At 44.1% G+C, this 15742-nt stretch overlaps 2 protein-coding genes across 3 annotated transcripts in view; one reads left to right on the forward strand and one right to left on the reverse strand.

Moving 5' to 3' along the window:
• The window catches only part of LOC149274458 (unconventional myosin-Id), a 32262-nt gene extending 20841 nt beyond the window's left edge, over positions 1-11421 (forward strand). Inside the window, exons 12-22 of one of the 2 annotated variants that reach the window (XM_089505461.1) lie at positions 443-513; positions 1202-1276; positions 1783-1915; positions 2413-2579; positions 3166-3373; positions 4060-4283; positions 4427-4577; positions 5191-5295; positions 6595-6708; positions 8402-8559; positions 11265-11421. In XM_089505461.1, coding sequence (XP_089361587.1) covers positions 443-513; positions 1202-1276; positions 1783-1915; positions 2413-2579; positions 3166-3373; positions 4060-4283; positions 4427-4577; positions 5191-5295; positions 6595-6708; positions 8402-8559; positions 11265-11421 — 1563 coding nt within the window. The remainder of the gene's footprint in view (positions 1-442; positions 514-1201; positions 1277-1782; positions 1916-2412; positions 2580-3165; positions 3374-4059; positions 4284-4426; positions 4578-5190; positions 5296-6594; positions 6709-8401; positions 8560-11264) is intronic. The other variant, XM_089505463.1, reaches the window with a different exon arrangement.
• Positions 11422-13618: 2197 nt separating this feature from the next.
• Positions 13619-14500, reverse strand: LOC149274459 (cyclin-dependent kinase 5 activator 1-like). Its single transcript, XM_089505467.1, has one exon. The coding sequence runs from the start codon at positions 14498-14500 to the stop codon at positions 13619-13621; it is 882 nt and encodes a 293-aa protein (XP_089361593.1).
• Between the last annotated feature and the right edge of the window lie 1242 nt (positions 14501-15742).

Raw genomic sequence — 15742 nt, forward strand, 5'->3', positions numbered from 1 at the left:
CTGTAGTTTTGGTCGGAACAATAACATTTTCCTCTCTAAAATCAGAACTGCTACCTTGTTGACCAATATATTATTGATAGATCATCTTGGTGAGGACGTCACCAACCCAGCTTTACTACTTTATGAAAACTCTTTCCACATCCCAAGGGATCTTCTCCTCCTTCCTTGTGTTGGCCAACACATGACCACCAACAGCGATGTTTTTATGACATATGACTTAACTGACACCCACCTAGGAACTCTGAGTCCTCAGATGACCTTTGAAGGACAGTCTTATTATAAGATTAATAATAATGGGTACATAGGAGGTATATAAATTGTGGTCACCTCCAGAGATGATTATTATACCTTGAATCATACACTCGCACCATAGCTTTTTCTACGTGGCTCATATCGGTTCCCACCGTCCACCTCTGACGCCCTGTATCTCCCCTGCTTTAAGGTTTGTCCTACGGATAAAGCCCTGGAATACGACAGAGATTTCCGAATACGCCATTATGCCGGAGATGTTGTGTGAGTCTCATGTTTCTTCTTTGTTGTCACTACAGCTGCTCGGGCTGAAGGACGTTTCCAAAAGAAACAGGAATTGGTTTCTTCTTATTACTCTAATAAGCGGATACAAGGTTTTCGCACACGCAGCCCTATAGCATAATATTCAAAACATGACGAATATTTAATAAAACCAAGAAAACACAAACAGAAAGGGGTAGTAAGCAACGCTCCACCAAGGGGTCCAAGTGACGGTACGTCTGGTGTCCCACAGCGTAATATATTCAATTTAAATTCATTTCAGTCCAAAATAATCTAACGTGGTACAATATAAAAAATAAACACTTGGTGGAATACAACGAAACTCAAAGAATCACATAAAAGGACAGAGCTTTAATAATATGTGTAAAAACGACTAGTTTTTGGGGACAAATGCACTTTACCAAGAGGATGATGATTAATTCCATGCGTTATGCCTATACGATGGTCATTATCACTAAAGGGGGAACGGCCATAGAGGGTAATGTCTGGGTATGTCCTTTAAAAGGTGTGAAGAGGGCAGTAAGTGCTTTAAATGTGTTTATCTTTAGAGAACATATAAATCTAAGACTTGACGGCAGATAAGAACCATCTAGTGTTCCACTTTTTTCCTGCTTTACAGTGTAAATGTCCCTTTGTAGCTCATATTGATTAACTTTGATCTTCTTTACAGCTACTCTGTAGTGGGATTTATTGATAAAAATAAAGACACGTTGTTCCAGGATTTTAAGAGGCTGATGTATAACAGGTAAGAAGAACTATTGTGATTGTGTGATTTCTTTGATCAACCAGATCCCTTCCTAATTTCCATAATGGACGTAGGTTACCTCTTGCTCCCCCCCCCTTCCATACCCCGATCTCTCCTTTGTTGCCCTCTTTGGTCGCTGTTCTTGTTCTGTTCCCCATTGGCAATAGGTTGTGAGGCTTTGGGGTCCGTCTTGGCTGCTCCCAGGACTGATTCTCATCATGCCAAGTTATCAACCAGTTTTTTTCCCCATAAACATCTTGATTCTTTGTAAAGGTTTGATCTGAAGTACACCACTAACTTTACCTGCTACCCAGAGCTTGCATTAACCTAAATTTATGCAACACTGAGGGGAGGGGGCAAATAAACAAGTCTTGCTTAATAATGTAGTAATGTTATTGAATCCCTTCTACTTTAATTCCACTGGATTTCTGTATTCTCATCGCTTGTCTCCATCCATGCTCAGTATGGTGACCCTACGAACCTTTGTTCCATCTCATTCCAACCAGCTCCAACCCTGTGCTGAAGGCAATGTGGCCGGAAGGGAAGTTGAGTATCACAGAGGTCACCAAACGACCCCTAACTGCTGCCACTCTCTTCAAGAACTCCATGATTGCTTTGGTGGACAATCTTGCATCCAAGGTACCGGTGCCAACCTCACTCACTCATTACTGGGTAGTTTTAGTGAATGCTTAATGCCCTGGAAACCATGCTATGAGTTATATGTAATTTGGTGACTTCTAACTTCATGGTCTTAAGGACTAAGGTTATTTGCCTTAAATTATTGAACGAGTGTATGTCGTTTTAACGTTTTTATTTTCTCTTAATTCTGCCTTTTTCTTGCTTTTTCCCTTTCATTCTTATTTTTCTTTCTTTACCTCTTTCTTTATTTCCCTCTTTGGTTCTTTCTTCTCTTATTTTCCTCAGTCCTTTACATTTTCTTCTTTAACAAACCAATCTAAATCAGTATTTTCTCTTCTTCTGACTCCACCTCCAGTTGATGACTGATTGTCTTTTTCCCCCATGTTACTTTCCCTTATTTCTTTCTTTTTCTTTCTTTCTTTTTCTTTCCTAATTCTGCTATCCACAGTCAACAAATCTCTCTCCCTTTTAACTCCTGCGTCTCCATCCTCTCTTAGGAGCCATACTACGTTCGTTGCATTAAACCAAACGATAAGAAATCACCGTCTCTGTTCGATGTTGAACGCTGTCGGCACCAGGTGGAGTACTTAGGATTGCTGGAGAATGTCCGCGTACGGCGAGCTGGGTTCGCGTACCGCCAGTTGTACGAACGTTTCCTACAAAGGTGAACCGGCCGTGTTCCTGATGTCCTATTTTGTCTGTTGCCCTGTACGTTAGCAGGGCCTTTGCTTCCATGGATTTACCAATGTCTCATCTTGAGTCATCTTGAGTCACCTTTGCTCTATCATAATGTCCTTATCTGTTTTTCTAGTAACATCTCATTCTATGATTTACTTTGACCTGATCAGCAATAGGCTGAAACCTACAGAAATAGAGGCCAAATACTTTCTGTGCCATCTCATGTCAGCGCCATCTCTACTGCATTGTAACCTCACCATGATCTTGGATGTCTCTTTGAACTAGAGATGCAATAATCCAGCTTTTCATGGCTTTAAATGCCATATACCAACAGGAGTTTACTTGTGACCTTGCCGTTATTGACTTGACTCTTACCCAGTCAAAGACATGATGTTGTTGACCTACTTCTTCCGTGGTCCTCACCCAAACATAGGCTTTCCAAGCTTTATATGATAGCTACACTTGTGAATGGTTTACTGTTTGTCTTAGTTAGAATGCTCTATTACTGTAATCTGTTGGGTTAAAGTTACTTTATGATCCTTAAATATCCCTTGTTCCGTCCACCCGTTCAGGTACAAGATGATTTCAAAGCTGACTTGGCCCAACCACCGAATGTCTTCAGATCGTGCAGCTGTGCAGAAAATCCTCCAGGAAAATCACTTTGACCAGGATGCAGCCTATGGGAAAACCAAAGTTTTCATTCGCACCCCTCGTACGCTTTTCTCCTTGGAGGAAAAACGCAGCGAGAGTCTTCTGAAGGTCATTATTTTCCTGCAGAAGGTAAGCTTTTGATCTTGTGCAAGACTATACATCTTGTTACTCATTTTAGAGACTTAGAGACGGTTTTTTTTAATCTGTATACTTTCTAGATCCGTTTCTCTTCTGCTTACCTTTTGGTATTAGGTTTAATAATGTCTGACTTTTCTAAAATGACCCTTTTTTTGTTTATTCACATCTAGTCTGCCCATTCAGGGTCGACAAATTACTCATTATTTTTTGTTGAACAGCTGAATGCAGAGCAGGGTTGTCCTACAGGTAGCTTTAAATCTGTTGTGGTACAGCTCCGGTGATGTTTGGACAGCTCCTAAGGAGCCATAGATCCTAAACAGCTGAGGGAAACCTGTTGGCCATACCTTGCCCAGACATTTGTATTCCAGGCACTGCCTGAGGTTAATGTGCCTCTTCCCAGAGTTAGTCTTGGAGCGTGTCCTCATGTCGGGGCTGCGGTGTGTGTTACCTAATTCACCCTGGAATACACCGATATGAGAGTAATTCCAACAGATTTCAAGTGGGTGCTCAACAATTATCCTCTTACATGCACTCGCGGCTCTGCCCAGCTGCCATATCTCAAGAGTCTGCCCGATGTGTCCTTACACTAAGGGCTAAGAGGACGTAAGTGCCTAAGGGAGGTGAATGCTGATATATATATATAATTATTATTTATTAATTTTCCCTTTTGCAACCAGATCTGGAGAGGAACCTTAGCCAGGCAGAGGTACAAGAAGACAAAAGCTGCTCTCACAATATTACGCTACTACAGACGATACAAAGTGAAATCGTACATCAAGGAGGTGATCTACAGGTTCAGGGGAGTAAGGGAAAGCCGGGATTACGGGAAACACATCAAGTGGCCAACACCCCCTAAAGTGCTTCGCCGTTTCCAGGAGGATATGCAGAATATTCACAACAGGTATCTGTTCCAGGTTTTCTTGCCGCATTGCTTTAAGTTCTTACTCAGCTCAGTTAGTGACTGTACAGGTCATTCGATGTGTGCTTAGACCATATGGACATCAAGAATGATTGTGTGACCTACTCGGAACCCTCTGTTTTCAGGTGGAGGGCTTACCAATTAATTAAGAGCTTGCCTGCTTCAGAAATACCGAAGGTCAAAGACAAAGTAGCAGCCTTTGAGAACCTTAAGGGCCAGCGCTCTGATATGGGTCTTCAGAGATGCTGGGAAGGAAGCTACCTCGAATCGGTGAGTGCCAGGAACCGACATCTCCAAAGGAGAACTTATTACATGCTAGCCTTCACCCATTGTCACGTGGGTGAAATGCAACCTTGTCTCGTCACAGGTTCCTTCAAATAATATTGCATTACAAAACCCATCACAAGTCACCAGTATTACCGCATTTGCTGAATTATAAGACGACCCCCCCCCCCCCAAACTTTGGCTCTTAATGAAAAGAAGAAAAAAAAAAGAAAATGCTTTAATATAAGACAATGCTGGAAAAAAAATAACAACCACTATTTTAGCATCCCTTGCCCACTCTCTTAGACTCTCTGTCAATGTCTCCGCCGACCGCTTCCGCGACGCTGTCTACTTTTCCGCAGCTTTGCTTCTTTTCCTCTCTCTTCTTGTTCTTCTGTCTTCTTTCTTCGTCCCCTTCTCCCCAGTATCAGCTCCATAACGGACGAAGACAGAAGAAAAAAAACCTCCGCAAAAGTGGGGGAGGCTCCGCGATCACCCTGTCGCCGAATTAGAGGATCCTTCTTTGTATATGGGCACCAGTGTTTGACGTTGGTCCCGGTAGGGATCCTATTGGAACTGCGAGTTGATATTCGTATAGTTTATTTATTTATTTTTCTCGTTTCAGAAACAAGAGAACGCTCAGAACTCGGTATATTTTGTGTCTCGTGCAAATGAGCTACAGAGGAAGGACAAGTACATGAAAGCTCTCTTCTCCAGTCATGTGCGCAAGGTACACACAACTAAAATGTGTTCTTCTACGGTATACATCGCTAGTCGTAAAATGTTACTCCTCTCCTTTTGTTAATTTATTCCTTCCGTAGAAGGTAAAACAGTCCTTTACTTTTAAACCAAATCTCTCCACAACAACAATGCTGATGGAACATCAAAAAGGTACAAATTATAACCCGTTTTAATTTAAGGGATGCTGCACCAACTCTGCTAAATAAAACACCTATTCAACCAAACACAACATTAAAACTATTGTCCTTAGTCTGGAATGCTCCAGGTAATTATTTAGTCACGTCGTGAAGTTATTGATTCTACTGCCCTGCAGTGACGCGGCACTAGGGGATCATGCTGATTGGTTGAAAAACGTTCTTGGCATTGCAGCAGAAAAAAATGGATCCTACTAAGTCACTGTAGACAGAGTTGGCTGCCTATGTGTTTTGTTGTGCTGTGGATATTGTCACCATGTCTCCTGATGTTGCGGTGTCTTTGTCTGTGTCCCCCCCGTGGTAGTGGTCTCCGTGTGGGGTAGCGGTGTCTTTGTCTGTGTCCCCCCCCCCCCCCGTGGTAGTGGTCTCCGTGTGGGTAGCGGTGTCTCATGCATGTGTCATTCTGTAGGGTTCTGCCATTTGGGCTTTTGGTACGTCTTTGTTTGTGTTTAGTATTATCTTCTAGTGGTTGAGTGTATGTTTTGTTAAAATTGGTCTGCTGGGAATGCTTTTTACCGGCACGGTCTGTCTGTGTGGATCTGCATGGGGTATGGAGGGAGTCCTCTTCTTCCAACATTTACCACGTCCAAGTAAATGGAGGTAAGTGGATTGAGGCAGGCAGGGGCATGGCTGGCCCCAGGAGGGACATGGTCATGTTTTGACCACTCACCCATCATCCCTGAAGCTCTTGGCTGCAGAGTGTCACCAGGTGTCAACAGGTGGAGGTCTCTGCTACAACATCGGTTGCACTCGGCAGTCCTTCTCTGCATACGGTTCTACAGAAATATCTCTGCGATCTTCAGGTGTACCAACACCTGGTGGGTGTCTGCACGCCTGCAATACTGTATTTGTGGTGGCTCCATCTGTAGGTGCAGTCTATGTATCTTACTGCCTGGCCAGCTTTGCCCACCACCTGCGATCTGTTTTTGTTTCTGCAGTGTCCGGTGGGTACCCATCTCCATCTCCATCTTTCTCCGTTGCTTATACTTAACAAGGAAAACGCCACCTGGCACTGCAGTTATTCCTGGACTTCAAGTGTGATACGTGATGCAATTCCTTCAAAGGGTTAATGATTACCCCCTTTTTGCCTGCAGGTAAACAGATTCAACAAGGTTGAAGATCGTGCCATCTTTATAACAGACCGACACCTGTACAAGCTGGATCCCAGTAAGCTGTATAAAGTAATGAACAGCACTCCACTTTATAATGTAAGTTGTTCCCGTTATCGGGTGATCCGCCATCATTATATCAAATCTGCCCAAATCCTGCCAGATCCGGCACTTTAACGCGCAGCGGCACCCTGCAACGGTGCGTGAAGGTGGCGTGCGGCCGTACCTGGCACTGCTTTTCCTCCCCGGTCCCAGTAGAGGTTTACGGCTTTTTAATGAGGTTTAATGATTGTTTTCACGGTCGGTTAGTCTGCAGGGCTAGGGATAGACAGGTTGTCCCGTGTCACCCTGTCATTTTTAGGAATTGTGCCGCCCAGGCTTTATTTATAAATCTTCTCCCGTGTATCATCCATTCCATCGCAGTTATGTCACCATGCTGTGGGAAGGGCTCCTGGGGTGGCCATGGATGGCTTTACATGGAATGAATAGATGGAGTGGAGAGGCAGGTGAGGAGGAATGAGCAGGGGGGGGGTAGAAAGTACATGGGAAGGAGAGCAACAATCAGCCTCACTGCATCCAAATGCATCTTTCTGACAACCTCTTGGGGGATGTGGTTGCCATGGCGATCTCCATGGAGATGGATGGTTGGTCCAGCGGTGCCTGAGCTTCAGCGCTCATCCTCCCAAAATGATTGTAGGAAACGCTCCAGCTGCTGCTAAACTACAGCTCCTATTGTTCTAAGTCATGCTGAGAATCACGGGGGTTGTGCGGCAGAAGCATTTTTCGGGCTGTCTGATGGCTGCCATGTATTTCAGCAGAAGAGCTCCAGACAGGGATCACATAATTAATTACCGAGTGGCGCTTGTACGGCGACGCGGTATATGGTGACGCTATATGAGACAATCAATAATCCTACAGTTATGGCGCATCAGTCACAGGCATCGTACCTGTCTGTACATTCATCCCTTTGTTACACATTTTAACCTGAACGGCTTTTTTTTTTGGGCCAGTCTGCTTCGTGTTTATAGCTGAACCATAGACGGGACGGACCTGTTAAACCCGTCACGCGGATGTTTTGGTTGTGAAAGGGATAGACCCAACGACACGCTAATAAGCTTAATTGCACTAATGGCAGAATGAAATTATACTCCTCGTATAAAGAGGTGAAGCCTAATTCCATTTCAACAGGTCTGTTCCGGCCGCGTTTAAATGTCTAAATTTGCTTTTCTTAGCCGTCACGACTAGCGAAATATAGGCACCACCTTTACAGGAGAGATCATTTGGCTTCTTTCTAACTTGTAATATATACAGGATATATATATATATTCAATATAACATTCATATAGCTGCCAACATTCCTAATTGATTCTCAGTCCCCTTCTCCGACTATCTGTCATTCTGGCCTCCAAGATGATGGGACATTAAACGTGAGGTTGGGTCAACATGGGCTTAGATTCCCTATAACAAGTGTGTCTCGGGCACCATTGTATTGCATGGCAGTGATTAGCAGTGGAGGGGCTTTTTTTGAGACCCCCCACTACTGTTCATGTTCTTTCCAGGCCAGGCTTCTCCGTATTTATGAATCCCTTCATCTCTTTCCAATCTACCTGCCTCCTCTACAGTGTATGTAAGGAGAATCCATAAAGTAATCCATAGGTTTGTGCCCAGTGGGATCTGGAATGGAAATCCTGCTGGAGGATATGGGTGGAGATGACCCTTTGAACGAGTCTGTGTACATTTGGTTTCAAAAGAGACAGATCCATTAAGAAAATCGTTCTCTCTCTCTCTCAAGGTATCGGGAATCAGTGTGACCAATGGGAAGGATCAGCTGGTGGTTTTCCACACAAAGGACCATAAAGACCTCATTGTATGTTTGGGGGAAAATGGGACGTTGACTTCTGAGAGCCGAGTCGGGGAGCTGGTTGGTGTTCTGGCCAACCACTTCAAGAGGTGAGTAGGCCACTCACAGGTGGCCGCTGAAACAGCACGACACAGCATGCCACTCACTGAACTTAAGTTATGGAACTCTGGGTTGGCACCAAAGTCCTGTCCTGTTTGAGCAGAGTAAACGGGAACGCCGTAGACGCTGAGTGTCATTAACTAACATGCTGAGCAGAGTGTTCATTAAAGGATAGAACGCAGCGTTTAGCCGGATTAGTGACGTAATGGGTTGTGGGGTGGAGTGGAGGCTTAAGAAGGTCTGAAGGTCCAAGTCATGGAGCTCGGTACTTAGAGGGTGAGCTGAGTGTAAGGTTACAGTATGTGTTAATGAGATATGTGTGCATGCGGTACTTTGTGTTTTGCTTTGGGATTCAAGTCCTGCCCATGCCCAATGATAAATGCCCATCGTGGAATATTCCTTCTCCTTAATGTTTACCTCTCAGATATTTCCCATAAAAAAAAATGAAACCTCCTTTAATCCAGGCACTTTCTCCTATATCCAGGGGATATTGGATTGAATATGCATTAGAGTCCCAGAGACAGATTTATGAAAATCAGGAACATCCAATTGGTTTCCATGGTAATAGGCTAACACTTGGCAATACAACCTGCTCTTAATACATGTGGTCCAAAGCTTTTGTTTGAGGAGGAGGGACCCTTCTTTTGGTGGCTGGCACTGGTGGTTCAGTAGACCCTCCATCTGTGACAATACAGACACAAAACGCATAAGGTTACTAAACCCAGAATCCTGACTTAATGTTCTCCCTTACATCTTACATTTTTTCTTTTCTCTCCGATCCCCCTTTTCTCCTTCATGTTGCAATGTTTTAGGTTGATTGGCATCTCCTGCTGATGGGAGTTATGGGTAGGAAGGGGGGGATCCCATAGCAGCACTGGGTTGGGGGGGGGGGTTCTCCCCCTTTCTGCTCAGCTGCCGCCTTCACGCTCTGTTTGCCTCCCGCTTTCTCTGTCCTTCGCTTGCACTTTCACTCACCCTCTCTGTGTCATTTCCCTCATGTCTGTCCCATCTCTTGTTTGTCTATTTAGCCCCCTCCTTGGCTCTGTTTGCGATTCTGCACACATACACACATAATTACACATAATTAGAACTCGTTTTCATCCTGGTATCGTCGTGAATGCAAAATCATTCTGTGAGCTTCTCGCTGTTTAGACAGCGACCGTCACGCCGGCACATTATTGCAGCTCTCTCATTCCTGCCTTTCACTCTGTCCCCATTTATCCCTCGCTCAGAAGAGGTTTCACACGGTCCCAAAGACCCAAAGAGGAGGGGGAGCATCTTCTAGAGTCTCCATGACAACAACATCAGCATCTGAATAGCTGGGCGATAAGGATGGAGAATTTAATGAGCTTCAGGGAAAATCCCTGGTCAGCACCGGGCAGACGTCCAAGTCCAGAGAGGCCCTCACTGCATTGTTAAGCACTCAGCGTTCGTTTTCCCTCCTCTCTTATGGAAGATTTTATTACGTCTCAGCTTGGACTGTCTAGTCTGTAAATTCACGATAAAGCCATTCTAGTTTAGATGTGAGGTTCTTCAAAGGTTATATTTTATTCTTATTTCCCATAGGGCATCCCAGCTGCAATATTTTATGGAATATAAGGCTCAATTTTTACTAGGGCAAAAGAGCGAAATAAAAATTATATCCCAAATACCCAGAAACATGCAGATGTCCATCAAATGTGAAAATAAAGGCGATTTCTAGAGAAGGAATGTGTTTTCTGGATGGGCCAACTGCTTATCTGCCCTAGGTGGCCCATACTTGGACCTTCACATTATCTTATGTCCACGATACAGCCTTATAGGCAGTCCATGTATAAATTCCTTTACAGGGTTAACCTGTAGACATCGTCTCAGAGACATCATGCTTTCTTGCATCATTACATCAGAGCCCTTTCTCCTAAAATGTCTTCTCTTTGGAAATGTACTTCCTTCCTGTACTTAATTTAACCTCTTAATGCATGTAAAAGTGTCCCAGTCTCTAAACTTCAGATTAACTGCAAAGGCCGGTGAGTTCTGCTTGTTTACCCCCGTTCCTGCCACCTCTTAAACGTTAGGTCCATTTGACCCTCATTAATATTAATGATGTAATCTTTAGGACAATAAGAAACTCAGTTTAGTCCTTCTGTGAGACGACTCCTTTTGTTTGGTACTTTTTCTGTAAATTAGTATTCATTTACTGCTATTTACTACATTCCATTCCAGGGGACTCTCAGGGTTTTTGCCCCAGTTTTAGGATGAAGGGGCAGATTCTCAAGGTCCAAACTGGCAGTATAGCCCTTTTTTCTTCATACGATCGGTTATCATGTAGGCACACAGGCTTCACACATCTGTGTCCGGAATGATTGTACAATATCCTGTAACATTAATAGATTCTGCTCCGCACAGACATTGCCGCAACACTCCTTACGTCGTCAATGTACCGCTGTTATTATTAGTCACGCGACCATAAGAACAAGTAGGTCACAGAGTGTGAAATGAGGCAACCGGCTGGTGGGGTATTCTGCAAATATGAACTGTGGGCGCTGCCATATTTCTATTCTATTTTCAGGAAATGTCCACCATGTTGGAAAGAGGATCGTACTAAATAACAAAGCAGTAATTCTATATTATACAGAATTTGTATCCGTTTATGGATTTGTAATTTGAAGTAGCGGATGTATTAAGATATCATGATTGATCGTTGCTTTGTTGGCAGTGAGAAGAGGCGCTTGCAGGTAACCGTGTCCCATCCTGTCCAGTGCAGCCAACATGGCCGGTCCTGCTCGATCACCGTGGAAACCAAAATCAACCAGTCGCAGCCTCACTTTGCCAAGAGCCGCTCCGGTTTCACACTCATTGTGCCTGCCAATTAACTAACCTGAGACCGGATCGTACAGTGCTACTGAGTATCTCTGTTATGTGCCTTTGCGCCCAAAAGCACCGCACCGCCATGTCTTCTTTGTTGGGGACTGGTTCCCTCAAGTTCTTATACCCTGGACTGGCATATAATTACCCCTTCCTTAAATGATGTCCACATTTTAATCCTTCCTCACCACGTGCCTTTATATATCAGCTGTGGCCAACTTATTGCTTCCGGTCTGTTGTTGGACGACAGCTCCCATGATGCTCTAGGAGCCAGCGTAGGTTCCACTTCTTCTTCAGCTGGAAAGTCTGAGATCTGAAGTTTTGATGACCAAAGAGTTACCTGTTGCCTTTCCCCATCTGCATGACTGGACATCAATTTGACACCATTTTATTGTTCCCGATTTAATAATAATAAAAAAATAATTTGTAAAATTAACATGTGGTGTGTGTGTGTGGGCTTAGCAGGTCTTATATTTGACTTTCCTGTGTCCACAAAACATGTAGGGTTACATTAAAAATTAAGCTTTGACCAAGGATGTGACCAACCAAGCCCCGACTGGCAATTTGGCACATCAGGCAAATGCCCAATGGCCGATGCTGGCCACTCGTGCCCCATAATGCAGCAGATCAAGTGCTACTGTGTGTGGCTGATGGCTGGATATGCTACGTGAGCATAAAAACATGACTTGGGTCGGACGCACTTATGTCACCAGGGCCACCTCGTCATCGGCAGTCCAGTGTCTTAATAATAAGAGTACAGCACTTGGGTGAGAGTCTTTATTTAAGCCTCACGGTACAAAAATAAATAAAAAATACAGTTTGGCGAGGGAGTCATCCCTGAATTATTCTACTAACTGGAGGGTCTCACCACAGTCGCCCTGCATTAGTGTCATTCACATAGAAACTACACGGCATTAAATACACCTTTGTTTGAACAGGGAAATGTTACAAGCACGACGAACCGAAGTCACATTTATACAAAACATGTTAATTGCCAGACACATAGATGGCATTTTGGAAACATACATGACCTGTGTGTGTTAGCAGGATTATGACTGTGCGGTCACTTTTACATCATATACATATGTGTATCATGCCTCCCAACAGACCTAATTTTGCCACTCCATTCCACTGAGCTCTACCTCTCATCGTGTGCTTCCACGGCTTTGGCTCTTCCGGTTACCCCCAGCCATTGTCCTCTGTATCTGTCTGTAATCCAAATCAGTCACACACAGTTGTGATTACCTACCATAACAACTACAACACTATACACATTTGGCAAGCTGTAGCTCCATTCCCACAGTTGTCCTGCATTAGAGACGACCTTTATATACAAGCAAGTCTGCGTCATCATCATACAAATGCAAATAAAATGGACAAATTCATAGATTAGCTAAGATCCAGTGTAGGTAAAGCATACTCCTCTTACTTCAATAAATTAATCCAGACCAATTTCTGTGCAAACCCCCCCCCCCAAAAAAAATGTATTTTCACAACCATCCTGCAAAAGCAAGGTGCTTTGGTCCCTTAAAATGATATTGTTTAGGTCTGAAACGGGTTATTTTATAGCAGTTTCATTTGTATACAAAACCTTTGGGACTCGGAATACACAGCGTTCCATTCTTCTTCTTCTTCAAACCACCGATGGTGTGCTCCTCTTTCACTGTACAGGAACAGATTTGGCTTTCTTCATAACCAACTTGGCCAAATAGGAAGTCCGGTGTGCCGGTAGGTTTTGGAGTCACTGAGGATCAGGACTTTGGAGAACTGTGTATCTCCTGAAGCCTGTCCACGTGTGCCTTATTCCAACACAACACCAAAGAACATCCTTGAGATGCATCACTACAATGCATGGCTAAAGGATACGAGATGATAAAAATACCATATGGTTTGTAACACTGATTATAAAATACACCTTCAATTGCCATTATTAACCCACAAACTATCTTTTTTTCCCAGTTGATGATCCCATCAATCACTGTTGGGTCTGCTTGAAAGATGAGAGTTAAGACGAGTTAATTCTGTAGGCTTTTAAAGTGAGAATTATTCTAAAAAGCTACGCAAAGTGCGACGTTTTCCCTTCACGGTTTTAGTCAATTCAATTGAAGGATTAACAAAAATGCAATGTTTTGTAAAACCGTTCCTTGCAGTCTACAAAAATACCGTAGCATTTCAGGAGATCAATGTTCTCCGTCCGCCAGTAATTTATCGGTCCAATCTAATCAATAGCAGGTTTTCTTCTTCCTGCTCCCCTTCAAATTTAAGATCAGCAAAGATCTGGGTGAAATACTGTGGGTCGGCATTGATTCTCAACATCTTGGAGCTCATGGAATCGATAATAGAAAGGCATCTGTCCCAGAATGCCTCTGTGGAGCTCTCCACCAGGAATGGCTTCAAGGGATACGAGATCTCGTTGCCCATGTAGGAATAGGATAGATATACACAGGTCAACAACCCTGACCGTAACTCATGCTCGCTGGAGAGTTCTGAGGAGATTACGTCTCGACATAGCATATATAGAAAAACCACATTAGCTGGGGTTATGAACCCTTGCTCCTGCCACCCTTGAAGGAGCAGTGCTCTATCCACGCTCCTAAGCCACAAAACAGGGTCTGTGGGAGAAAGGTGCTTTAGCTTATAGCACCTACGGCAGAGGAACTCTCCCAAACATCTCAGAAGCTCACTGGTGGATGCCTGCACCACCACCCTTTTTGGGGACGAATGTATCTGCTGCTGTTGGTTCTCCTTGGTTTGGGAACATCTGTTGTCCTTGCTATTCAAGTCCTTTGTATCTTGAGAATAACTTGAGAGATTAGAGCAGGGGAGAGACTTTTTAAGGTTTTCATCTTTAAAATGAGGAAAATATTTCTGGTAACTGCTGCTGGGTGAAGTCTTCTTCGGCTGCTTCTTTTTGGACGAAGCAGCCACAAGCCTCTTCCAAGGTAAGACTGAAATAAATGAATGTCTCTTCAGGGGTTTCCCATTTTTGCTGTTCTGGATGGCTATGTAGTGGGCAACGCTTGATGAGCCTCCCTCGAACAGACTGCCCTTACTGTAGCCAGGGGACAAAGAGAGTACAGTGCCCATGACGGTGTATCGGATGTTGAGGCCTTGTAACCTGTGAAGACTTTCTATATCTCAAATGGTAAAAGAGCTGATGGGTCTCATTTCAAGTCTTTCGAACAATGCTTGAGATGCTAAAAAAAACAAAGGAAAGAAACCAAAAGGTTAAATTGTATCTAGTAATCGACAGATGGCCATGATCTTCCATTAACCATCTATGACTCAAATGGAGTTATGAAGAATACGCGAGAAGATGTATACATGACCTAGGTAGACGTGCCAATAATGTACACATTATTTGCACCAGAGAAACCTCCTCAGAGATCTCCTACTTCTGTCCCTTTTGGAAGGCAGGAGGGAGAGGGGATTTGGGAAGGGGTCTTGCCCTGCACAGAATTAGTAATAGCCCCTGTGACGGATCGACCTGTGCACCATGTCTGATCTTCACTGCCCCTAATATGAGGGAAAGGGACAAGAGTAGATGGCAGAGATAAAGTCAATCACCTCTCATAGAAACATAGAATTTGACAGCAGATAAAAACTATTTAGCCCGTCTTGTTTCCCAGCCCAGAGATCAAAGGCTCTGCCAGATGCCCCCATACCCAGGAACTCTCTGGGTTTGGCCCGGAGACTCCAGGAAAAGCGCTGCTTCTCCGTATCGACACCCAACTCCCAACCCAGGCGGGGTCCTGGCATTCCCCACTCTCCCATTTCCCCCTTATGCGAGGGTATGTCCCGCGGTGTCTGCAGGGCCACCCACTAGCGGTGGGACTACACACCGACGTCAGCGGGTAGGCTCTGGGTAGCCAGAGGCCAAAAGTTCCCAGGTATGGACACCCCACCAAACTCCAGTGCCAGGACAGAGATGTGGCTGGTCCACTAACTGGCTTGTTCAGCTGCGTAGAGACCTCGGAGCACGGTCTACTTGCAGACATACAGAACACACTGGTGTCCTCAAAAAAAAAAATCACTGATGGGTAGAGTCAGCTTCCTACCTCCCAACATTCCCAGCGGCCTAAGGAACTAATGCTTCCTTGGGCCAGTATAGATATGTCCATTTTCAGGTAGACATGTTTAATTTGGCCAACAAGTAAAAATGTCACAAGTTTTGAGGACCACAAATGGAGATGGATATATTTTTAGGGGGTGTGGCTAGAGGCGGGGCTTCCCCAATGTGACTGTGATCTATTACTGGCTATTTATGTAAATATATAAGGCTTTTAGGAGAATGTTTTATTTACAAAATACTGTTTTATTTACTAAACA

Source organism: Sceloporus occidentalis, unplaced genomic scaffold (assembly GCF_023333645.1).
Source record: "Sceloporus occidentalis isolate IW3139 unplaced genomic scaffold, rSceOcc1.0.p SCAF_330, whole genome shotgun sequence".
Lineage (NCBI taxonomy): Eukaryota > Metazoa > Chordata > Lepidosauria > Squamata > Phrynosomatidae > Sceloporus > Sceloporus occidentalis.

Excerpts from the sequence above, each read along its gene's own strand:
- LOC149274459 (XM_089505467.1), bottom strand. The coding sequence starts at position 14,500 with ATGGGCACTGTACTCTCTTTGTCCCCTGGCTACAGTAAGGGCAGTCTG.